Genomic DNA, 27,980 nt, shown 5'->3' with positions numbered 1-27,980 from the left:
GTACATAGATTTTTTTTTCACGAGTCGCCGCTTGACTAGATTATTGTCCGCTTTCACCGCAATTACGATACGTGGGAATATTTCGATACGCGTTATGGAAGGCCTTAGAGTCGAATTTTTATTTAATTTTTATCTTTTTTTTTTGTTTTTATAGCATTTACCATACACTCAAACAAAAGTAGGTACGACGTACTACTTTACCTATTCGACGCGATTCCTTATTTACGTCATGTGTAGATCACCCTTAAGTATTCTCGTAAAGGTTTTCTTAAATTGTTGATTGGCCAGGGCATAGCAGAAGGGATTCATTGGACTGTTTGCATAGCAAAGGAAATAGGAGAACATGAAGAGATGTTCATTCGTACATGGAGGATTCGTACAAAAGCCTTCGACGAGAGCCAGAATGTGATAAGGGGTCCAACAGGCAACAAAAGCTCCAAGAATAAAAGATATCGTTCTGAAGGCTTTGCGTGCTCTGTTTTCAGTCCTTGACTTTTGTCGTCCCATTGTCGGATTTCTCTGAGTTTTGGCTTTTAATCGTTTGCCGATGGTTTTGACGAAGTCTCTTCTAGAGCCGCTTTCTTCCTCATTTTCGGTTTCCCTCTTTTTTGATTGTTTCTTAGACTCTTGTCCGTCTGTACCAGAAATTGTTGGCACCATACTACTCGATGATGAATTTTGCGGTGGATTATTATTGATCTTGGTGACTTGATCAGAGTATCTGTCAGTCGCTTGATCAGAAAATCTCTCGGTCGTACTATTGGATGTTTCAACAATTTTTGCATTACCGATAACAGTTGTGACTGGTTGACGTTTAGTGTCTTCAGCCTTTACGGTTACTTCGGTATGCACCTTGCTCACTGTAGGAGATGTTTGAGATGCAGCGTTTGTTTGTTGGGTAATAAAGACACGTGGTGGATGCGTTTGACTCGAGGCATTCGACATAGCCGGTTGCTGTTGTTGACCCTGTTTGTTCAATGGAGCCATTTGATTTGCGCCAGCTTGTTGAGTTGCTCTGAGGAGCGCGGCTTGTAACAAGCTAGTCGTAGTCGCCGTAGAAGTAGCATTACAGAGAATAGGCGATGATGGTGCCGTCGAAAGAGGATTTGCTAAACTGCACGAGAAAGAGGAAGGTGGGCTTTCGTAGGAAGGACTTGGGAGAATAACCGAACTCTCGTCCATGTACCTCAAGTCGGCTCCGTCGAGGCCAGTTAGAATGTCGAAGGTACCTTGACCATGACTGGGAACGACCAAAGACTTTGGTCTGTCACCGGACGATGAGGTTGAAGGACTTCCTGTTATCGGTGGACTGCTTTGAAACTGCGTGGGTGGAGGTATGATATTTTGTTGAGAACTATTCAGTGAAAGTTGTCGGCTTTGAACGAGCGGTGTTGTTTCTTCGTTCGACGTGGTCACCTGTTTACTACTGTAAACATCGATAGATTTTAATGATTGTTCTGGGGTTAAAGTTTGACTACTCGATTTGTCTGGCTCGACAGGATTATCGGTGTCTAGAAGACTGAGCTCCTGTATTTTCGGCAGTGTTTGGCCTTTTTGAGTCATCGTGCTAGATTCACAGATCGGACTCGTTGTCGGTAAGCTTTTCTTCGTGGTTGGTACGCTTGTTTCGATCTTAACGGGTACGATGCCGTTTAATCGACCGTTGGTCGCGAACACTTGAAGCGCCCCAGATTGGACAACCAGGCCGGCAAGAGATGAACGCTTCTTGATGTTACTCAGTTGTTGAGACGGCCCAACGGTACTTTCTTCGTCGGAGTCGAAGGCCGGGCTGCTAGAGCGTTCAGATTTTTCAGTTTCCGTAGGCATTGTACTGGCATATGTGATCTTGTCCGCAGCATCTTCTGTTCCACCAGATCCCGAAACTTTAGACGACTTTTGTCCGCTATCGGCACCAATCGTATTATCTTCTTGACCACCCGACAAGCTTACTCTTGGTTTATCTTGACTCAACAAGGTACTTTGAGTCTTTGACATACCTATACCGGCTGCACGACCAGCCATTCCGGACATGGCACCGGCACTTAACGCTACCATCGATTGCATTTTCCTCTGCTTCATTTCGCTCTTCTTTTGCATGTCGTAGGCGGTTTTATAAATTCCTCCGTAGAGAATGAAGAGAACTATCAGCGTCGTCCAATAATAACCGATTATAAGCGCGGTATTGAACACTGGATCTTTGAGGAACTGCACCGCGCACTGTCCTGGATTAAGGTCCCTATAACCGATGAAGTGTTCCCAACCGAATATACTGATGAAGAAGAGAAGTGCCGGTATGATCCAAGTAATAGTCACCATCCAAATGACACGATTTTTTGTACGCCAGCTACGATATTGCGCAGCGATTTTCACCGAGCAAAAGCGATCGATCGTAATCAAGAGGACCGTGTACTGTGACACCAGACAGACGGTGTAGTCTACGGATAGCCATAAGTCGCAAAGTAGAGGTCCAAGATTCCAATAGCCCATTAGAACATATACCGTATAGAATGGCATTGAGACTGTACCTGTGTAACAACGAAGATATAGTAGGTTCGATCAGTTCTATTGTGTTTGTGTATGATGAAACAATCGTTCTTCGGAACATCTATAACGTCCGACCCACATCGTTTACTACTACTACTTCTACTATCACTATGACTAACCTGTCATATCAACGTAGGTATGATATTAAACGAGAGAAAAAAAGTGAAATAAAAACAGACAGTGTGCTTCTCGAGATATCATTTTTACTTTCATCCATTTTTATGAGTTTTAAGAATGCCAAGAAATTATTTTACGAAAAATTAGATTCCATATATGAGGGTCTTACCGATGAGCATGTCAGTGGCAGCTAACGATGCAATGAAATAGTTGCTCGGCTGTCTGATGGCTCTGTCGACGATAAATGCCAATAATACAAGAATATTACCACCCACTGTCAATAGTATACATATCGCAAGGCATATAGCTATCAGGACCGTTTGCCAGAGTTCGAAGGGTGGTAAAACAGGTGCTATATCTGTTTGATAAAGAAATGATATATTGTTTTATTAATTAATAATGAAAACATTTTTAACAAATGTATTTACTTCCGGAAAAATAAAAAAGATAAAATAGAAAGAGAGATTTATTTCACTTGAAATTAATTGGAAATGTACGATTCAAAGAATTGTTTAATCTCAGTTACATTACCCAGTGACATTGGGGTTGTTATATTTCCTGGAATCGAGATATTGGTTGCATTCGTTGGAAACCATTCCGGCAAAAGTTCCCCGTATTCACCGCTACTCCAGCGTGGATCATCGGGATCAGGCCAAGTTCCATTCAACTGAGTACATTCCGCTGTCAAAATCTGATTGTACACATATCTGCAGAGACGCTCTCGTTGCCTTTTCAGCTTCCTGAAATAAGAGAAACAAGGAAAAAAAAAAAGAAAAGAAATGAAATGATATCGCATGATCGTTCATTTATAAAGAATATAAAGAGTGGGATCGGATAGAAATTTTGTTAATACGATCTAATACAATAAATTACGACGAGATATTTTAAGTTATGATATTTGTAAAATAGAATCGTCGTCGAATCGTCGAATATTTCTCGGGAATATATCGAAAATATAGTTACTTTCTTTCTTTCTTTTTTGCTTTCTTAGAGGTTCATGCTTGCTAACATCGAAGAAAATGTGACACCGGTATTTCCTGACTCCTGGTCGAACACCCCCATCTTCTTCCACTCCTTTTCCCCACCTTCTTCTTTTCTACCGTCTTCCCTTGTGCTCTATGAAGCGTCGTTGCAGTGGCAACACGAGAGGCAAGTCAAAGGCTGAATACACTGAGCACACAATGAGCTTGAAATAAGCATGAATGGAACCACATCTATCCCTCCCGTCACATACCGGTTCCGTCGCTGCCAGGCAAGAAACGACGACGCGCGCCTTAAAGAGGGTGAATCTTTTTGTGAACGACGATATGAGTCGACGATCCCAATTCCAGTGCCTCAAAAGATTTCACTTGGACCTCGTTTCAACCTTTTCCACCATTGAATCATTTATTATAACATTAGAGTTGCTCAAATATTATTTGTTTTATATTTATTTCATTATTTTTCAGCTAATAATATTTGTATTAATTCCAATGATGGAGTAACATTTTCGATGAATTTTATTTTTAAACATTTAGTTGTTGTACGAGAATTAAGATAAATTTTTTTAATGATCTATTTCCTTTTCGATTATCTGTTAGCTTGAAATTTAATGGGTAATTTATATCGATGTATTTACATTATTTTTGACAATTTTTACTTTTTCATGGTTTGTCTTTGACTTTCATACTTATGCTTTCGGGAATTAATGAACGTCATTGTAATGCTATTACAATAATGGAAGAGAGACTATTATCGCAGCGAGCTACCGGGGCAGATAAGGAAGTGGAGCGTATAAAAAGCCGGGAAAGTAGAGAATATCCATTGTTTCAATCTTCTAGACTCCGGAGACTAAACCCGGGGAATCCGTATAAAAATAGTTGGAGAGACACAACAGTTCCTTTTTTTTTCTTCTTTTTTACTCATTAGATTTAAGTTGAAAATAAGTCTGATAACGTCGTATTAAGCTTTGTATTGATATCGTAATCAGTCAAGAAGAGTTATGCATTTGCCATATATTTTCTCATCATTTTTTTGAATAACATAAATAGAACGATGATTTATAGATAATTTGAAAATAAGAAAATATATTTTTGTTTTAATGAAACAATCTTTTCGAAAAATTCTAGCATAATATAATTCGCAATTATCCATTCCACGTTATTGATAGGGGTTCTGCTTTGCCAGCTTTAACATGAAAGGATCCCAAAGAGATAACTGGATTTAGCATCTATAATTGTCTCAATAAGCAACATCTTTAATTATCCTTCGTTTATGAGGAGGTACCGAGGTATAGGACTTTTCTCGTAATATTTCATTTCACTTTCAATAATGTTCTCAAGGACTGAAGGATGAATCGAACGGTCGAAGGAGCGGCTAGTCGTTCAATGATGAAGAGAAATGAGTATATCCACTTTTCGAATTACTATTTACCTCGTCGTAAGAGGCGAACCTTAGATTAGACTGGTTTTCGAATGAGAAAGTTCAAATGGCCGCACGTCTGAGCGCGTAATCGAGTAGAATCGCAAAACGAAAACTCATGGAAAGCCAATGTTAAAGGGAATGATGAGGAGTTGAAAAAGAGGGTCCTCGATGGGCTTTTATGATTCTAAACCCTTATCCGGAAGAATAGAAAAAGCCTTTTATCTAATGAGTTGTAATACCCATACTGTCAAGATCGTTTGTTTGTAATTCGATTTCGTGGATTCTGCGTGCGAGGAGAACAGACGGAAAATTGTGAATATGTGCATAGAAGAATTGAGTCATTTTCAGAAATAAAAGACAAAAATCCGGACAAGATAATGTAGTGAGATAATTAAAAAGAAGTATTGGATGTATTTACTTTACAGAATTCTAAAAAATTTTTATCGGATACGTTGATACCGATGATAATATCTTATCCTTATAATAAGATTCGAAAAATTCGCTCGGAGCATTTTTATATCGTGCATGTAATATATATCCTATATATATAGAATATATACTATATATATACGCTATATATATATATATATATTTTATCCTATATATATATATAGGATAAAAGAGAATGAAAAGGAGAAAACGAATGTTCTCTTCAAACGAGTGAATTTCACGAATTTTAGTTGAATACCGTGCGATGTAAAGAGATTAGAATTCAACAAGGAGTAGCCTGAAAGAGTAGAGATAGAAAAGGGAAAGACAAGGAGAGACGAACATGAAGGCAATGCCGAGTGGGGAATATGAAAAAATGAACTTGACTGAAGGAGTATCTTTACAATACTACGTAAGTTTTCATGAATCTGCTTGGGAAAAAAGAGTGTATAGACGGTCCACTTGTAATTAAAGAATTGTATATAATAATATATATATATATATATATATATATATATATATATACAAACATACGTACCATACATATGTATAAATATAAATATAAATATAAATATAAATATATATATATATATATATATATATATATATATATGTGTATGTATCTGTATTCGTTAATTTTCAGAATTGTTACTTCTTGCATTAATGCATTATTTATCGTGTATTAGCTCCACGATTACATGCATAGCTTGTTCTGTTTGCTTCACAGATAAATTTAATTGGTCTAACGAATATATCGGTTTATCGAGTACGAGCAACAAACATGATGGACGCATGAATCAGTGTTTATCGACGAATATGGAAATGTTATATCACCTCTTGCTCGATTTATTTCGGTGAGATTTCGAGATTTAGACTTTAAACGGAGCAGTATTAAAACTTAATCTTTTCTGCTGTTACAGTCGTGGAAATATTCTACTAGGAGAAAAGCAATCGTAATGTGGCTCCTTTCTACCAACACCGAAGAGGTACATCATCGTTATAATGAGACTCACCGGTGGTAACCTGTGGGTAGAACATCTATCTTTCTGGTGTATGTGTGCCAAGAGGGTGGCAAAAGGGAGCGGCTATATAAGTCCGTCGAGCAGAGGATCATCGCCGTGGAATGGCATGATCATACGGACGGATGAAGAGGGAGTGAAAAAAGGGTGGTGGTCGGAAAAGAGAAAGAGAGAGAGAAAAAGAAAGAGAGAGAGAGAGAAAGAGAGAGAGAGAGAGAAAGAGAGAAAGAGAGAGAGAGAGATGAACGAGAGAACTGAAACGAACCGGTGGAGTAAAATTACAAGAAAGAGAGAGAGAGAGAGAGAAAGAGGAGTAACGACGACATAGTGAAAAAGTAAGAGAGAGAGAAAGAGAGAGAGAGAAGAGAGGCAACAAGTACCTATGTAACCAGTATCGTTTCGACGCACGATGAATACTGGGTAGTCATGGATTCAGCTCGTTTCTTTCCATCTTCTTTCTAGTATCATTATGTTAGACTCCACAGAGACAGTTCTCATGTCGTCTAATGTAAATATTTAAATCTTTGTATTTTTAGGTCATCGATCTGTCATCGATTAATCATTTGTAATTGATATTCGAATTCTAACGATTTTTTATCTTCATCGATCCGTACCGACAAAAGCAGATGTTCGACTAATAACAAGAAATAGAGAGAAAGAGAGAGAGAGAGAGAGAAAGAGAGAGAGAGAAAGAGAGAGAGAGAGGGAGGGTTTGAATTGTTCGATTGAAAAAACTCTGAACGAGCATATAGGCAATCATCGAACGGGATACGTATAGAAAGGTAGTTTTGATAGGAACGTCCGAAAGTATGATTGATGTCCCTATGAAATCTCTTATCGCATCATTGACGAAAGAGCTGATGAATCTTTTCTCTCGTAGCTATCATTAATTCTTTATTGTTTATTTGTCGAGTTGTTATTTTCACATTTATCAATGTTTCACATTGGAAATTGATATTTCTCGGGTAAATCGAGCGAACACGATCTTTAGCTTATTATCTAGTTTATCTATTTTCTTTTCGAATATCGTACATCTAATAAATAGTACGTAGAAGAATAGGATAACCGTTGATAGTACGATCGAGTACTCCATTTTTAAAGTTTTTTCGAGAGCCCTCGAGGGTAATCTTATTTTTATTTTCTGGTTACCTCTTACTCGATAGAACCTTTCAGGAGACTTTTATGCATGTGAAATACGTAACCCATAGCTCCAGGCCGGTATCGGAACCACCTGCTTTTTCTCCACGTTGCATCTTTCAGTGACATCGTTTCCTTAAATTCTCAGATATATTCCTTCAACGAAATAGGCCGTTGTCGGTGGAAAGAATTTTATCAAGAAGTTCAAAATTATGTGAATACATATATATAAAACATATACAAAGATATATATATATATATATCTTTCCAGGTATATAGAGCGTGAAACTATCAACAGGCAGAATTATTTTTTACGTTGACCTTTCTTTACTTTTATTGTCGACTGATATTTGTGAGGAGTCAAACGATCACGAAGTTGATAATTTCGATGGGATTGTAGTATCTATTTCATCTAACCGAGATCTGCATCTCGTACACAGTAATGCAGTTACATTCGATGAAACTTTCTCGGACTGTACAAGTTTGCGTTTCAGAACGCTCTATTGTAACCCAATAATGTCCCGCGTATTTTTCTACTCTCGGTATAGAGAGAAACGTAGAAAAAAACGTAGAGGAAAACATAGAGTAAGTTTTCTCGTTGCAGTTATGAATGTTGTACTAATTTGCTCGGTAGACGATATCACCGAGTTATATTTAAATGAAACTTTTGCCCGTGCTTTTAAATGGCGTTTGTTTTCGAATGTGCAAAGTATCGATTTGATTTAACGTTTTATATTTCATTTCCTTTTACAGCAGATAAACTCAAACGAGCATATCTTCTTTCTTTTTTCTTTTTATAATAAATCCCATATTCATTTAATTTTTAACAATACGTTCGTCACTAGATAGAAAACTTTTTGTATTAAAAAAAGGAAAAAAAGAATCAAGAAATTATATTCGTACATACGTATCGCTCAGGAGAGGATTCAATTTGATAAATGAAGACTTCGCACCATCGTCGCACTGTTGGAAATGCAAGAGAGAATGCATGAAAGAAAGAAGAAGTAAAAAAAAAAAAAAGGAAAAAAAAAATTAAAAAGAAGCTCCGAATATAAAAGGCAGGACTTTTGCGAGAAATGGTAGATTCCCTTGTCGGTTGCGGTTCGTACTCGCATTTACCATTCTTTCTAGCGTGTATCTTCATCTTTCTTCGGTTTCTTCCTTTCTCTTTTTCATTCCTTCTGGCGGATCGAGCTTCTGCATTCACATCTCAAGCATCTTGAGATGAAAGTAAAAGAAGCTGGCGAAAGTATTCTTCGAGATTGAACATAGCTACGGTCAGAGAGCTTGGCAATGAGCCGCCTAAATTTGCGAAAAATTCGGTAAACGAAACAAACGCAAAAGGAGTCCGCGTGGAAGTTTCATTGCCTTTGCACAGAAAACTTTTGATCTTCCCTTGCAAAATTACTTCAGACTCTGTCAAACTTAAAATCTTCAATTTGACGTTTTTAATACTTCAATGTGAATGATATAACAATTTCCATTCATAATTTATGTCAAAATTTTCGACGATAAAACGTGTTATTGATTATGAATTTATAAAAGAAAGATAAAATGAATGAGTTATTATATATATAATCTATACAATCGTTTTACTAGACGTCTAAAATAGATAGACGAGAGAATATTTGACAATTGTGCAAATTGAAAAATAAGTAAACATACAAACACATACATACACACACACACACACACACACACACACACACACACATATATATATATTTTTTTTATATTACTAGTATATTTTTCCGACAAGCATGATAGACAGCTAAGCTTTGAAAAAAAAAACATTTTTCGATTTAATATATCAAGCATTCAGATCATATGCTACTTTAGATCATATGTGACGTTCTATGATTTGAAGTATAAAGTAAATATTTTTTCGCCAGGTAGGCTCTATTGTCGATTGTTTGGAAAAATGCAACAATGTGCATAAAATACCATCCGTGCATTGGAAGATCGAGAATAACTGGAATTTACGAAATATAATCTTTTTCAAATACGGACTGCCGGTTCAGGACACGAAAAACGGAACATAGAACGCATAACACGGATTACTCAATCAATACGTTGCTATCAACCAACTTCACAATTTACTCCTCTCTCTCTCTTTCTTTCTCTCCCTCTCTCGCTTCATACTTCACGTCGATCGTACACTGACCTTCCCTTTCTCTTTCACTTTAAAATCTTATAGCCTATTTTATAAATAATATTTCCGCAAGTTAAGTAGCCTAAATTTTTTATCGGATCATATAGAGTAATTATATTCAATTTCATTTGGATTAAAAAGAAATATATATAATAGCAGAAATTTTTCAGAAATTACAAACTGATTAAGGTCTTTATATTAATAATAATTAATATGAAATTGCAATTAAACAGATGATTGGAAAGAATTTGATCTAAATGAACTTGAATTATAGGAGATATCAACGATGGTATTTCGCATGAGAATAAACATAGAAGTGAATGAAAAGAATTTAGTATTGGGCGAATCAAGTAAATTTAATGAACGATGAATCATGAAAGGAGATATTTCTTTAACTTTCGATTTAAATTAGTTTTAAGTCTACGACATCAAGCAATAAAGGAAAAATTTTTGAAAAGAATGCAGAAAAATTGTTCCACTTCACGAAAGCAATTCATTCGAGTTCCATTCAGAGTGAAAAGAAAGACAAGCTCGCTAGGTCGTCACGCTTCGTGCCTATCCTCGCTTGATCATCAAGCTGAAGCTTAATACAGGTGGAGATCAAATCGGATTTACACCTCTGTGGAGAGCAGGGAGAGTTCCATAAATATCAGCAGGCGTTACAGGGGCGAATGTGTTGCCGGCACGTTGATGGTAAAGCTGTGGTGATGTAGTAGACTGCCAGAGGAGAATCTCGATAGCTCGAGGGAATTGAACGAACCCGTTTAATAACTCTGCTAGCGTACGAACGCTTCGGGCGTGACACTGAAACCATCCTGGATGCGTCGAGACCCCCTGTTCGATATTCGAGCCAATGACATTGGCTGACAGCTCGAGCGAGTCTACTCAAATTGCATAATCACAATTCGGTGTTATTTCAGAAAGTCTATCGTTCCTTTCTTCATGGTGAAATGGATGAACGCTTGATTAAAATCTAACTCATCTATCTCTTTCTCTTTTTTCTTTTATTTTTCTTTTATTTTATTTTTTACTTTTTCTTTTTTTTTCTCTTTTTATTTTCGAACTTCTAACGAAATTTACAGCGTCAATCGTAAGTCCGTAAACAGCTCGAAAGAGTTCGATCGATCGCTACGCCGGTGACGTTTTCGTGTTCCATTACGTTGAGGACATTTCGGATTTCATCTTATCTCGAACACGACACTAAAGATTCGCCATCAAATTGTATGTGGGTTTCGCTGTTTCATATTCAACCGATCGAAACTGAGATCGCAAGATACACTTTAGCGGCTGAGGCATTACATTATCCTGAATTTCGTAACTGGTTCAAGGTCGAACGTTACATTTGATATATTCAATGTCTTCAGGTGCTCACAATGGACTTTCTCTATTATTCTTAGTTCTGACCAAACAAATCCATCCGTTCTTTTATTTTCGGTATTCGGCGCGTTTCCTTTTTCTCCTAATATCAATAATGAATAAGTAGATACTGCCTATGACCGATCAGTGTAAACAACGAGCCACTCTTACGCAAGGCACTTTTAAAGACATTGATAGACGACTTTATTCTATGACGAAGTACACGCTATCGAAACTTTGAAGATTGATAACGTCTATTCAAGATGAAGGTAATATTTATCGAAACTTTAAAATCGATTATATCACGACGAAATATCATTTCTTTTTTTAAAGTGATAGCAAATTCACAAAAATAGGAGCCAAATAGGAAAGCAGATGTTTCAGATCGCAGTAAGATAAGTTTTAAATGTACATTCATATAGTTAATTGTCTGGTATCGACACAGTTCATTTACTGATCAGTTCATTTACTGATGGGAATGAAAGACAAAAACAATTAGATAGCGCAGGAAGTGGGCACACTTGCAATTGACGATCCTCTCTTAATGTACAGGTGTACAATAACGATTCTACGCTTTATGCAGAAGCTTTCACTCTTCCTCGCCACCGCTCACCCTCTTTATTGTCACACAAAGACTTGGCGGTAATTAACGCAGCAAGGACGTTTCTCTTAACCAGCCTGCTACTGCTACTCCTACAAGATGAAAAGGTCTGGCACACTCATCTACTTGGTTCGAAAATGAGAGAGAGAGAGAGAGAGTAGTATGCGTCTACGTCAATTTTAACCACTTACATTCCATCTAATAGGTCATTCCTTTCATGAACAAGTTAGTACGTAGCTTAAATATGCAACTTCTTGATCGTAGTGGTTATCCAAAATCCCCCTATTCATCCCAATCATTATAAACTCTTGCTCATGATCGATTGCTCAACTACAGTCTGTATAAAATGATGTAAAATATTAAAAGTTGTTTTATTCGATAATTAAAAGTAGCAGTCTCGCTTTTCGTTTCATAAATTCGTAATACTAGTGTACACACTTTCATAAGGAGCCTTTCAATATGTCTTGTATCTTAATAAAAGTTTATCTCTTTCTTTCTTGCTCCTTGAAAGTGCATATATTTCGAAAGATTTCCTTTTGCCTCCAGACATAGCTCATTGCAGTTATCGATTCCTAAAGTATCTTAACATCTTTGAAATCTTGCTCATCATATATTATTAAGCCGAAACTCAAGGAGATTTCAGACAAAGCATTCAGGGAACTTTTGTAGACCAGAAACGGGTCGAGCCATACAAATCGAGAAAGTAAACTATATAAAGATCGGCTATGATAAAAAAGAAAAAAGAAAGAAAAAGTGGAATTTCACTCTTTTAATTATTCACGTGAATTCTCTTAGCTTTCTACTTTCACATTAACTCCAAATAATGGCTTTTGGATTTCGTTACGATCATGAACGTGGGTCGCTTCACGATGGAGATTTATCATTCTCGATTCGACATCGAGAGACGAAGGTTTTTGAAACACGATCGTGGTAAGATTGACCGAGGAAATAAAAAAGATGAGGGAGCTTCAAGGAGGGATGAAAAAAAAAGAGGTTACAAGTGTTCAGTAAGTGATACAGTGATCTTAAGTATGATCGATAATAGAAAGCTATTTGAAGGAGAAATAAGTTACTGGAAGATGGAGATGAATCTTGAATATTAAGCTTTCATATTTCGGATCGGTAAATTTATAGTTGCCGTAACTTCTCGAATATAATTATATAGCAAATATCTTGAACAATGTTTCGTCTTGGTAATTAATCACAGTTGATTTTGTAAATTATTCTCAAAGTTAATCTAAGAAAATCATGGTATTATGTTCACGTTAACGATACATTCAATAAGTCGTCGAGTACGAGTGTGGGCTAATTGAGTTAATGAAAAATGAGTTTGTCTTGCTCGGTCGATTTTGCTATTTCGGAGAACTTCAAAGTGCTCTTTGCTTACGTACATTTTTTGCATATAGTCAGAATTTTCGTGCGCCAACATGCACCGTAAGTACATACACCGTATCTTGTCCTATATTTGGTGATTTCCACACTAGTGACTTTTGATATATAAATGTCGACTGCACTGGGTCAAAAGTTCTGGTAAAAAAAAAAGAGAAAAAAAAAACGCTAGTGCATAAGTCAAAATATTATTTTTTCATCTTTGGTGCTCCCACCATATAAATATTGTCTTTTACTATATAGCGAAATAATGGCTTTAAAAAATAAACAGATTTATTTAGTACGATTAAAATTTCACTATACCATCCTATCTCTTCATGGACTTTACGGGTTTTATCATTTAATATTGCGAAGATTTATATTCTTTGGTAAATTTCAATGAAAAATTCTCATCTGGGATACTTTTAGCAAGGTCGTAATATTAAACATTATGAGATCAAAAGTAATTGGCAACTCGAATTTTCAGCGCAAGCAATAATCCCCGTTGTCAGTTCTTTTATTATTTCATCAAGTTCGCGAGAATCCCATTTTCTTGAAATATTTATACGTAGATATACTGTTCCACTCATCTCGTTTCTCCGAATCCCTCATCTCGGTCTATTCTCATTACTTTTTACAGTTTCTTATGAAGCGTACTAATCAGAAAATTCGGCTCCCTTTGCAAAAAAAAAAAAAAAAAAAGAAATAGAAGATTTCACTTGTGAATATCTTAAATTCTTAGGATGTTAGTTTTACCACATCAGCGTATTTACCTGCTCGACCAAGTAGATTCGTATACGTAAGGTATGTACCTACGTTTAAGCATACATAACAGCGCATAGTAAAATTCGTCCTACTCAGCAGACTCTATTTTCTTTGAAAACTCGTTGACCTAAAGGCGATGTAAAATTTCGCAGGTTCTTGGAAAGGGAAGGTAACTCTTAAGAGAAAATTCTTCTTGAGAGAAAGAAAATCGTAGAATACGTGGATATACTTCTTGACGAGTCTGTTTAATTTTTTTTTAACTTTAAATCATTCATTCGAATTCACAAAAAACGTTGGCTATGATTAAATCGTATTTTATTCTCTATGTACAAACAGCCCGCAGTTGATTAAATTTCGCTCTGTGTACCGTTTCTCAATGTGTTTATATCGTCGAAAACTGTGGAGTAATTAACATTGCTTCTCTCTACGGGTAACTGCGCATAATTACGATACTCCTCGATATCTCGAAAGTTTAGCTCATCTGTGCCAACGGTTAGATCAGAACACGAAAAGCAACGTATCATTACTAATATCTGATAGTGACGAAGTTAATTACAACTGTATATATCTATATATGAATAAGCCATTAATAAAATCGATAAAATAATCGAGTTATTTCATTAAATCGAAATTTATAATAACATAAAATTCGATACATCGGACATATTCAAAAATAGATTGAATTTGGAAAATATTCGGGATACTAGGATACTATATTGTATATCTTATTCTACATTGAAGACATTCTATTACTGCATATATATATATATATATATATATATATATATATATATATTATATACTATGAAAACCATTCGTTTCTTTGCATTTTTAAAATACTTGAATTTTTCTCTATATTCCCGAGGTAAATTAAATATTCCCAGAAATTCTATGCACATCGACGAGAGTAGCATGTCGAATGCGGGCGAATCTAGTGTATGCATTTCCGTTTCAAGGCATGGGAACGCGCGATTTGAATGCGATGCGCTCCACTTTGGCACATAGATAACACACTTTTCCTCCTCGATTCCTCTTCACGGAAACTGAAAATTCGAAAATCAATATGTACGGTGTCATAGCAATATACATGCTTAATAACACAATTTCTAGCGTTTTTTCCCCTTATTTGTCCCCACATTACTTTTTATTTTTCTCTTTTCTTTTTGAAATGATCTTAAATTTCTTTTATTGTACATACGCACTTCGTGAAGTGTATTAAAGAATAATAAAACACGAAGGGGCATATAAAGAACAACGAAGTAAATGATCGTAGAATATTGCTATCACGAAGTTAAGTGCACTCTGGAATATGTATTACAGATCCTGGTGATTAGTTGGTATTAATGAAATTTAAAGGACATTGTTTGTGGAGTTTTAGCGCCCCCCGATACGTTCGAATGGTGAAAAGACATGTTTCGAATGCCTCGAATTTTCAATTTTCGAACGATTATTCTTATCGAAGAGATAAAATGAATATTATATTTAACTCATTCTATTTTTCTTCCTGAACAAATTTTTAAATCTTTCGCGAAGATGTAAATAGTCGAAGTAGGCCTAATGGATGAAAAAATGTTGGAAGTTTATACAAAAGTACTATGATATCTAATATGAATATTTTTGATAGATCGAATCGTTGATTCGTTGATTCGTTTCTAAAAGCCAATGATTTTTCGTGATTAAAAGAAAAGAGAAAATGAAATCAATCGAACGTGCAAAGGCACGATCAATTTGCTTGGTATACTCGTCATCCATATTAATTTTTAATATCGCGAAACAATGAATGCCGTTGCTTCGTCTCCTTTGGAGAATGCCTTTTCAACGGGCAAGCCTTTTCATACGATGCATCGTCTTGCTTTTCATATGGAGGACAGAGAAAACAAGACATCGTGAAAAAGGAACGGAAGAGAGAGAAAACGTGATCATGTGCAGAGTAGTAATGCAATGGTAACAGTCGCATCACTAATAATAATAACAATGATGCTTCGTAGGAAGAATACGCGATGTGTACATATATATATGAGAGTTGAGAGAGATAAAATAGAAAAAAAATAAACAGATTAAATCGATAAACGACACGGATGTGTCGTTGAAATACACAAAAGTTCAAAATGTTCATTTCGATCGCGTGTTCGAACATCATCCGGTAATGACTTAGCCATGATTGCGTGATTCCGTTCGTTCGCTCGCACGGAATTTGTTTTCTATTTTGTTAAATGACATCGGCTCGTATACCTAATCGTGCTCGTACCTAAGCCACTAAAGCGAGTAACACGCCGAGCGAAACTTACATACTCATCCGCATAGCGAGCTTTGCAAAATTCCAGACTAGTAGTAGCTACTACTGGTATTGCTAGCGGTAGGTCAAGGATTCTGTTTCGCCGAGATTAGCCTATACGAGTTTCGTTCTGTTGCAGTGATGTTCCTCCTTGATATATACGGATTAATTGCACCCACGGCAAATCGATAAAAAGAAAGTTTTCTACTCGAAGATAAGAGAATTTGCATTTCCGCGTACACTGGAAATACAACGAATCAACGACCGTACCACGTGATAATAGTTGCGGTCGGCCCGATTGAAAAAGATCGATGTAAACCATAAATTACGATGGTCGGCCCTTTGAAAAGTGTACCACTGTTTTTAGGACGACGAGATTGACTTTTGTCTCTCTCTCTCTCTCTCTCTCTCTCTCTCTCTCTTTCTCCCAATCTTTTAGAAATGTATTGATCTATCGTTTACAGTTTACATTCTACATTTTCGACCCATATATGAATTTAAAGTGCATCCCTTTAAATAGTAATTACCGTAACTAAATACAAGCGTGCATTATTGGAAAACTTCGTGCAACAGCTGTCCGAGTTAGCAGCAACTATTCATTATTTGAAAATTATACGGGTTTAACATGCTCACAATATGTGAATAATATAAGAATTCTTTCGAACATAGTGTTAGATAATTTACTATCGTCAGACATTTCTCATTCGCTTCCAATCCATCGGACGAGACGCGTCGAAAGATCGTCCGAGATACCAATGACTTATACCACTCGTTCTTCATTAAAGAGAAACTTCGAAATCACGATAGTGGTAGAGCTGTTAGTTCAAATCTCTCGATAATCGGCCGAATTTCATTCGAAGCCACAAATGAATTTTCGCTTATCGAGACAGCTTTTGGTTCGATCGATTCTTATTAATAGCTTTCGAAGGACAATACTACCGTCCGAAAGGAAATAACAACGCGAGGGAAAGAGAGAAAGAGAGAGAGATAGAGAGATAGATAGAGAGAGAGAGAGAGAAAGAAAGAAATTTTTCTTTTTTCTCTTCCGTCTATGAAAGTTCATTTCCTCCAACTTTGGCGTACATATATGTATACATACATCCTTAGAAATACCAAATGCATAGATGTACAATAATGGCGCGTTAATAGAACGAATCGTGGGAATATTATTGCTCCACGATAATGAGTATTCCTCGTGTTCGCGTTTGCCCACGAAAAGGCTAAAAGGCATAAAATCCAAAAACGAAAAATCAATCGAACTAAACGATCGTCGTTAGCTCGATGAAGTTCTGTTCACTTCGTTTCTCTGGTTTTATCGGCTGAAGTCTGACATTACGAACTTGAAAAAATATTTTCCCAGAGCGTTTTAAACTCTCCTCTAAGAGTCAGCATTTATGACAATGATTTGTGATCAGGCATTAGCTTGAACGATTACGGGATATAAATGTGTCCACCTTTATCATCGATCTTCATAACAACCTGAAGGATACGTACATATATACGTATCGGACGAAATATCTGAATTCTCTAGTCCTTGAATTTCGTGAGTCGAATCCTAACGGGCTATCGATGAGAAGACAAAGAAGGTGTATGGGACAATTCGTGATGTCAACACTCGTTATTCCAAAAACACGGAATTTTGTATATCGATCCTATAATAAGCACTCTTATTTGAGATCTTTCATGGTATTCAACAAACTTTTTGATGTTTTATGATTTAAGAACGTTATTTGGAGATATTACAAAAGAGAGATTTATTCTTTCTTTCTTTCTTTCTCTTCCTTTCAAATTTCGTCGATTTCAAGAAGCTAATTTCAAGAAGCACGATAACAATTACAAATTTTCCGTCTATTTTTCCGTCCAGAAGTGTATGCATGATTTTAGCTTTTATTCGTTCTATCCCCCCTTTTCATGTTTGAAGTAAAAAACAAACAATGATGAATATTGGGTTGAGAGTCACTGTTCTCGGTGACACGATTTCCCGACTTGTCCTTCGACGAAAAACCATTGGATCGCAATGTAGGTGAGATACGTACTCTGCATCGTGGGAGAAAGTGTTGCATGGAGAATGGAAAATAATATGCACGAGAACGTATGTTCCGTTCACGATATAAACTGTTATAAATTTTGCTTGTATCGTTTTTAACACGTTGTTTTCAAATGTATAATTCATAATCTTTAAGGTAATATTAAGAGGTAAAATAAAAAATGCAAAGTATGTCGTGGCAAAGAGTGGTAATTTGTAAATGCAGGTAAAGGAAAAGAATTGCTATTGGCTAAGGCCGAGTTGATAACTCACCACCGCGTAATGAAATCGGTGCCAATGGTAAAGATTGGTGCTGTCGTACGATTGGTCTCGGTGCCGTTCAGGCTGCTTTGAGTCCCGTTTACCTCCATTCCGTCGAAACGAAGCCACGGTGACAGCAAGCTCAAGAGCTACCGCACCTTCTCTCACTGTCCAGTCATCTCTTGGACATTCTGCAAATGAAAAGAATCTAAATCGAAAGTCTAATAGTTATTACTTTCACAGAGATGAAATCATGTAATATATTGAAGAGAAAAAAAAAATTTATATAGTTGGCCGAACGACCTTTAGCTTAACACACATTGTTTGCTCGTCAAAATTCATTGCCGGTAATATATCGATTGGCATTTGACTTTGAGTTGAGCAAAAGTGACTTAATATCTGTAATAAATTCTTTCACGAGGGAGGTAAAGCCAAGGTCGAATAAGGAGAATGCAAAAGATCTTGAGTATTTTCGAGCAAGCTTTCAAATTCAACGATCGCAGCGCAAGAAAAACAATTGCATGAAAGAGACACTGGTATCTGCTTATGTATATATATATATATATATATATATATATATATATATATATATATATATATGTGTGTGTCTCAAAATCATCTATATATATATAGATGATTTTGAGATAAGCGTTTTGTTTTCGATTGATTTTATCTAGGATCAAGTTTACGTTTCAGAAAATAATCGGTAGACGTATTACGTACATATATATATATATAGCAAGATTTTGTAGTTTTTGAATATTTATCACTTCATTACTTTACTATTCTGACTTTGTCGTTATTATCGCGAAAAATGTCCTGCCCGTGTTCTTTTGTAATAAAGGAATTACTTGCTAATGGTTAAATGAGCTTCCTAGGTCGCATCAAGTAGAAATCTTATCGTATTTGCATGGATATTGCTGGAAGACGAAGCGACTTTCTACAAAGGCACTACCTAGAATGAACAACTAGCCTTAGGAGTTTTCAAATAAACTTTGTTTGCGGTCAAACGACGAAAGGACTTGTTATTTGCGTTAATAAACAACAAATAACATGGGAAAAATTAAGAAGCTATTAATCGCGATTTGAAATTCTTCTGGTTTGAAAATCTAATTACGTCTGATAACGTCAATTTCGTTAACGAGTTTCCTTCCTAATTGACATGAAGACCTTTCGGTTTGTTGAAACTAATGAGATAAAGATAAATGAAGGACGATGAAAGAATTGATCCCTTTTTTTTTCACTTTGTTCTACAAGCATTTATAACAATCGAAATGTACCGAGACACAATGCGTCCGTGTAAAACATTCGGATCGATCGGTGCATTTCCAGTGAGTCTTTCTCTCTCTCTCTCTCTAACTATCTATCTTTCTCTACGAGTTTCGAAGAATTCCTATCGAGAGAATGTGTGTACGTATTCGCATACTTGCATGCAGATGGACGAGCACGTGAAATAGTATAAAACACGCGACTCTTATCGTATCGGCGATATCTTTTTCGAACGTTTTTTCGATTCCTTTTTTCTTCAGTTTTTTCTCTCTCGTTTTATGCACTACTCTAGGTATATATACATGAATGTTATGTAACGTCGAGTAGAGAGAATCGTTCGTAGTGAAGATATTTCTTCTTCACGACCATTTTTCCAATACCTCGTCATAAATTGCCGTCTTTCAGGCGTTGAGTTTTTCTCATCGCGAGATTCACAGAGAACATCTTCATAGAATTATGTCTACGAATGTTCTGATCTTTGTTATTGACCAATGTCTTCAAAACAAGAGCTATATAATATTTCTATAAAATATTTGAGAATTTGAGAATCGTGGATCGTATGAGAAGTTTTTAAAATAATTTCTTTTTATTTTATTTTATTTTATTTTATTTTATTTTTTTTTTCTCTCAAATCCCATGGCCACACGTCTTAAGAAAGCGTCGTTTAACAAAGAGGTTGGATTTAACACAAGATATTACTTTAATTCTCACTAGACTAGTTCTTACTAGCATTTGTTTGTACTCATCATCCTTGGAAATTCTTGTATGAATCCATGTGTAAAACAAAAGGACAGAAGTAGTCAATTAGTGCACACCATTGCTTAAATTTTTCGCTTACCTTTTAAAACTATTCATGGTTGGCGAACCATAAGTTCTCTTTTTTTCTTTTTTTCTCAAAATCGTTGAAGTGTATTTTTTAAATGAGGATATCTATATAGATCATTATTTTATAGTTAATATTTTGATCTATTCCATGTTCTAAACGTTTCAGTTAGTTAGATTTAAAACTTTACAGTAAAATTGATTTACATATGTGCATTTGAAAGAGATCTAACGTTATAATTATCATCGACGTCTATGTACTTTGTTTCCACTTATCGCATTTGTTTCGTGCATTCATTCATCCGAATGCGAAACGAACGATATATATATATATTTTTTTTCTCTTCACTGAGAGATACTGTACAGGCAATCCTCCGATATACAGCTTATATGGAACATAAACGTGACTTTGCCTTATATGTGTGCGTGAATGTTCATGTACCCTGTACTAGTATGACCGATATTGAACATGTAAAGCGACAGATAGTGAAAATGAAACGAAGGGAACTCTCATCATAGTATAAAGTAAAAAAGAGTACTATACGTTTAGAGAATCTAGTGGGAGCGAGGGATTGAAAAGCGAACGCACTATCAAATTTTTACGTTTTCTCATGTTCTCTCGGAAAATCATCGAATATCGTTTTTACGATGATTATTGACACAGGAAGCGAAAGATTAGACGTTGAGGATTTGGTGGTATCGCGTCAGCCTAGAACCGACCATCGATTTGTCTGTGATTTCAACAAAACATCCCTGTAAATAAATAAATAAATAAATAAATAAATAAATAAATAAATAAATAAATAAATATATATATATATAATAGGTATATTTATTTATATGTATACGACATTTCATGTTTGAAAAAAGAGAATGAAATAGCATGTCAACAGATGCAGATTTGACGGGCGATAAAACCTGCGCTTTGTATTGTCCTTAATAAACATCGTGGTAGGGTATTAATTAAGTCAACTTTATGATTCATCAGAGTTATTAAAAAATAAAAAATTTGCTATTCTTTGCGAAGAGATCGTTTATCTATCGAGCGAATCATTCAATTGGACGATTACGATAAATTGTTTAATTTTATACATTTAACGCGTCGGTCGTAGTCGAAAAGAAGACAAAATGATGATTGGATCATCAAGACGGAAGGCAATAATATGGAATTGGTATTCGATCGACGTAGATTTCCGGTGACGAGTCAGTTAGTTTCGATTTTTCTCGAGGTGATCGTCCTCTCGAAGGAAAATCTTGAAAAAGGAAGAACAGAAGGAAGAGAAGGAGTAGGAGGATGGTTACTAAAGGAAGACCAATGGGACCGATTTGCGAATAATTTACTCGTGCAACGAACGAAAGCATCTTTCTATTTAGTTTTAGCGAAGGAAACTACCGCTTCCATTCGGTTGACTCAATATTCCTCGTTGAGGAAATGAAAGAAACTGTCTGAAATTAGGTCGATATATAGTACATAAATAAATTCCGTGGAGATGAACAAATTCCGATAAGCCTATCGGCTCGAAAAAAAAAATGTTTCTACCCGTCGAGACTTTAATGAGGTTCTATCTCTTGTTTGCCGTTGGCATGAGCAAGCGTACGTTAATCACGATCCTTTCTCTAATTCGTCTTTCGTTCTTCGAGAATAACCATAGATCGTTTATACTCGTACGGATACATATGTCGGCCTTTTGAAATTTCAATCGATCAAACCGCCCTTGTTCATATTAGTAATTGGCACATCTATTTCGCATTCCGATATGAAAATTAATTAATTGCGAATTATACTTGATTTCCCATAAGCCCGCGACGTTTGACATTATTTTGTATCGTCGAGAGAGAGAGAGAGAGAAAGAGAGAGAGAAAGGATATCGTTCTTTCGTGACATCAAATCAAAGCGAATCTTTTTTCTTTCGAGGAAAAACTTTCAAAATCGTTAATATAAAAACGGAATGCGGAATCTGAAGCATCCTCTTTAACGAGGATCAATCTTGTTGTAGATTTCTTTTTATTTTAAAACAAACGAGCATTACTTCGGAAAGCTTATCAACTCGAATAAGCGACTTTAGATCGTTTAAAACTTTAGGGAACGTGAAATTATGCTACTTCTCATCTCTATAAAAAGCATCTTAATTTCCTGTATATATTTTTAAACCTTATGTTATTTTTATTTTATAGATCTTTCATTTGATATCGACTTACGCATTTCGTTAAAGCTTTTCTGTTCTGGACAACACCGGAAATGTAAGAAATAAGAAAAAAAGTGGGACAATGAAGTAAAACCAAAGGCAAGAGAACTTTCTTCCTTCTTTCTTTTCTCGGCTTTTAACGATCATGTGCACGCTTGGATTTGAAATTACAAGATCTTAGAAAAGATTATTAATGCTCGTTCCTTTCCCTAGCCATCGTTTGTAGTTAAAGTTGTTCGCTCTCAGTGTTTAAAAACATATACTAGGTTGTTCGTTTGATACTCCCTATAAAAGGAATTATACGGAATGCTTTATAATTGCATCTATTTGCATGTTATATGCACATGTATTTTGACGTTACAGACGATATTGAATTTCTATAGATGTTATATGGACCGGTGGGAACATTGTAAATACGATAGCCGTGCTACTCGACAGGTGGAGGATGTACGTACATTGTTAATCCGATGCTTCTCATCTCTCTCCCCGAACATCCTTGTCACGGATGATGAACAGAAATTTGTTCGGTAATCATGATAGAATCGTCTTTATGCTTGCGTGCATTCGTAATGTTCCTATCTCGCCCGAAAGAAAAAGAATATCAGTGTGCTTCTTTTTATTAATTTAATTATCGCGTAAAAGTGGTAAGAGAAACTTGCAAAAGAAAAAAAAATAGAGATAAAAATAGAGTGGAGAAAAAAGAAGATATTAAAAAATTCCGTGATTTTCTCCGATCCTTTGTCAATCCTTCTACACATACAGTTTTATAAATTTTTGGATTAAATACTTTCTACTATTCGAATAATATTTCATTTCTTTTCCTTTCTACGTTATAATTAGGAGAATGGAACATTGGCGAACATAACGCGATTGCGTATCGGTTGGACGAAACGTGACTACTTTTTGATCACGATCTCGACGTGACGTGATGCACGAAACGAACCTTCAAATCTTTTCAATTTGATCGACATTCGTCCGATCAGAGTTTCCATTCAGATTTTTATTTTTATTTCTTTTAAAATCAACGATTTAAATCATATTCGATTTGACGTAACGAGGTACGAGTCAATTCTGAACGCGTAACGAAATAAGAGTCGGAATCATGTGACAATCAAAGGGTGTTTTAATTTTATCGAGTTATAAATTGTAAGAATCTCAGAACGTTGTAAACGCTTATCGAAAGGTATTCGTGACGGTTTTCTTATATTGGATTAAATGTGTTTCACGAACGATAGCGTGTACCTTTCTTTCGTGTTCCTTATCGAGCTGTCTCGCGAAAAGTGCTTAGCTACTCGTGATATATTATAGTAATCGTGATTATTTTCTTCGGACTTCTTAACGAAGCGCGTCCGCGAAGTTTCGTTTGAATTTAACGATCGATCACAATTTTATGAGATTTGTAAAAATCGATCATCGATTGAAAATGGAAAAAAAACAATTCTTATTAGAATTTTATAACGATGTGTTAATCTTCATTAATTTATGTATTCCACGATTTGGTTAAAACATTGTTTTGAATAAAACCATTTGATTTTTTTTTTCATTTTATTGTCATATCACTCGAATTTACATATATTCAATTCATGTAGCATAAATAATTGAATAATAGATGTTCATTACTATGCTCTCATTTAAATAAAACATCAATCGTTGTGATCCAAAAAAATGTTCGTTCGATCTATTATTTGATTCAATTTATAAAGTACTCGTTATATATTCTTGTGACGTAACGAGCACGTAGGTATGTACAATCGACGCTTCAATGGAAAAAATGTTTCAATATGTGACGAGCACATACCGTCAGGATTTTTATTTAAAATAAAATTCGACGATGGAACGATATTGCGCCACTTCATTTGACGTTTTAATATCAGGATATCAAGACGCATGTCTCTATATGACCGTAAAACGTGTGAAATTCATTATATGAGTTTTAGTTATAGTTGCGAGAATATTGTTTCATGATGACGATTTTGCACTTTAATGAAGAATTATGCGTAACGAGAATCGCTGCTAGCTACAATTTTTGCTTCTATTTCAAGATAAATTACAAAGATGGACTTTATAATAAATTTTCATATTGACGATATATTATTGTTATTATTATATCGTAATATCGATCAATAGGTTTTTGTTGTGCAAAGTGCTTCTATATATTGTCCTTTAGAGTCTTCGACCCTCATAGCACAAAGTGGCCATGACGTAGTGTACAAGTGCACGTTTGTGTATCCACAAAGTATGAACTAATCGATATTTATTGATCTCACGTTCAGAGCCACGGGAAGGACGCATAAAGGAGAATCCTTCGACGCTCGTGTTCGACCTAAAATTATTATTATGCGTAGCTTCGGAGTGCTTGGCCAACATGAGCCTCCAATTCCTGTCGTTCTATTTGCATACGCCTCTTCGTCTTTTACCCTTGAAATCGAAATCTTGTTAAGGGATGGTATTTCTCTTGGTAACTTTATAATTAAAGAACGTTCATTAATCGGATACCTACAAGAGTTCAGGGTATAACATTAAAACTTTTATTTCGATTGAAATTCGTAAAGGACATCAATATTATCGTTTATCGTTTAAATATTCATAGGGAAGTATACATTCTCGAGGAATTAAATCGAATTAAAATAGTCGATGTAATCTAATGCGATATAATAGAATCAGTCGTTATTAACAAATATTGATCAGATTTTGAGAGTCATATTTGTGCGAAAATAGATGGCTAATTAAAATATTGTACGTTATTCGCGATTTATCTTTGATACTCGACTATGAAACATCATAATTGCTGAACGGCTTGTACTATGATTAGTATAGTAAGTACTTTCTTCACTTAAGATCAACAACTTATCATCAAGAAGTTCTCCTAACATAATTTGAGAGAGATTCTCCATGGTAAACTTTTTGATTGCATAGTCGCATTCATAGCCATTTAGAATTTCGAAACTCGTTTCTATTAAGAACGATGTTTCTTCGTTTAATAATTGACTTTTCTGTCTTTAATCATACTACTTCATTTGGTTATGGAACATCTTGTGATTATTATGGAAATATTGTTATTCTTAAGAGCTATATTCAAGGCTAGAGAATGAAAGAAACGAAGTTATTGAATAACCGAAAGTCTAGTAAATCGTTGACACAGACTGGAATAATAATGCGAAGAACTTCACGTAAAATGCCGAGGCTCGTGAAGAATCGAAAAATAGGGGAAATATCCGGAGAATATATTGCGAAAGATCGTGAGGGTTTTAAGGGGATTCACGAACTGCTATTGATCTTCAAAAATAAGCTCGCATCTATCGGTAAAGTATAATTTCCTATAGTTGGACTTGGAATAATGTCTTTTTCGATTTTAGATTTCGATGATACTAATGACATTTCCTATACGATAAAATATTTAGTCCTTTGAGATTCCTCAATGATTGTCGAGAAGCGACATAATATATTTAGAATTAGACGATGGCTTAAAAAAAAAACGTGAGATTAAAATTATTTATTCATGGAGATTCGACATAAATATCGATTATCCTAATAGATTCTATTGAATCAATTATAGAAAGAAATTCATGGTAGCATTATAATAAAGTAAAAAATTCTCTCTACGGTTAATAAGTTTTACTGAAAATGAAATGTTTTTTCTTCAGTATTTTTGCAAAAAAAAAAAAATCGTTAAGAACTTCGTAACAATCCTCGTGATTTATTTTGTTCGTCGTTATCGGCGTTACGAAAGTGAGTTTGACTAAATTATCGTTAACATTATCGTCACTGTACTACTTCCTTCGATGTAGCAAGTAACTTTGAGGGTGTAGATTTGTTAAAATGTATACGTCGATTTAACTGAAAGAAAAGAGCGATAAGGTTTGATAAGAAATTGTATATTTTGTCGCAATCTAACAAAGATGATCGGCCTTCTACTATGTTCTGTTAGAAATCATCCCCTTTTTCTCGCGCTAGACTCACTCGAGCGGTCACGGCCGGTTCGATATATCGCCGCCTGGTCGAGCGGAATAAAAGGATCTAGAGTTCGTTTACACCGAGTTTAGCACGATGGCAGGGTTGGCGAAACTTGTTCGCTTCGTCAGTATCGGTTGGGTTTCGGTTATTCGACGGAATTTTCGTCGCGCATTCCACCGCTCAACGAAGAGGATCGAATAATCTTCCTCGAATTTTGCATTCCTTGAATTCCTCCCTTTAGACGTAACGCGAATATCGCACGGAGAGCTTACCTCTACCGCCGATCAGAAGGACGATCAGTATTCGTATCTACTGACGTTTGGGATTTCACGATGCACGAAAATTTTCACGAGATTTCGTTGAGTTCGGCACGAACGATGGTGTTGGCACGTTTTCGAAAATATATACTATACTTGGATAACTGCTATTAGCTTGTGCTACTTGCGGCTGGGTTATATCGAGTAAAACGTTTGGTGGCAGGTAATCGGCGCGTCAAAAGGGGCCGCAAAGGCGAGGGTAACGGCAACAAGTAACGAAGTATGACGCTCACCTTGCGTGCCCTCCAGTCACGAAGGACTTTACCAAAGTAGGCCACGTGAAAGTTCAGCTCTTAAAGTTCCATTCGGTCTTAGGACGGACGTTCGGCAGGCATTGTCCGTGCACGTGCTGGACGTCCTAAGTTCCTCGATCTGTCCTCACTGTCACTTAAAAATGCGACTTTCAACGATCGAATCATTCGAGTTTCGTAGAGGACAGTATATAAAAAATAGATAAATAGATAGATAGATAGATAGATAGATAGATAGATAGATAGATAGATAGATAAATAGATAGATAGATAGATAGATAGATAGAGAGAGAGAGAGAGAGAAAGAGAAAAATAAGAAAGAGAAAAATCGTCTTAGGAAGAGTGCCCGAAGGATTCCAGAGATCGGGATAGAGTTCGCGCAAAGTTCAGGAGATTACGTTGTCCGACATCATCTTCTTCTTCTCTTTCTTCTTCGTTCTTCCGTTGGCGCGTTATCTCGCCAATATCACCGCTCTCTTTATCGCGTGATAGGAAGAATAAATCACATCGATCTTCGTTCGAGACGATCGGACGTCGTCGTCATCGTCGTTGTTGGCGAACTTCGTCATAGAGTCCTTTTGTTATCGTCCGAAGTTGTTGATCCTTCTTGCGTTCGCCGAGGAAACGTGCGTGTGAACGAGTACAAACGATTGGAGGTTCGAGATGAGATCGGTGCCACGAGACACACACGAATGAACATTACACGGCTCTTAATAGAGTCGCTTATT

General features: G+C 35.9%; 1 protein-coding gene across 1 annotated transcript; it reads right to left on the bottom strand.

Annotated features, from left to right (window-relative positions):
* Positions 1–34: 34 nt before the first annotated feature.
* mAChR-B (muscarinic acetylcholine receptor) lies at positions 35–27,364 on the bottom strand. The gene is made up of 5 exons (XM_035888177.2): positions 27,235–27,364; positions 18,466–18,644; positions 3,193–3,401; positions 2,831–3,019; positions 35–2,525 (listed from the first exon to the last, which is right to left on the bottom strand). Exons 2-5 carry the CDS (start codon positions 18,561–18,563, stop codon positions 223–225), a joined length of 2,799 nt encoding a protein of 932 aa, XP_035744070.2. The 5' UTR covers positions 18,564–18,644; positions 27,235–27,364; the 3' UTR covers positions 35–222.
* Positions 27,365–27,980: the final 616 nt, after the last annotated feature.

This window comes from Vespa mandarinia, chromosome 2 (assembly GCF_050613455.1).
Source record: "Vespa mandarinia isolate Hongniang chromosome 2, ASM5061345v1, whole genome shotgun sequence".
Lineage (NCBI taxonomy): Eukaryota > Metazoa > Arthropoda > Insecta > Hymenoptera > Vespidae > Vespa > Vespa mandarinia.
The sequence above is the reverse complement of the archived record's forward strand: the minus strand, read 5'-3'. Positions and strand labels throughout refer to the sequence as shown.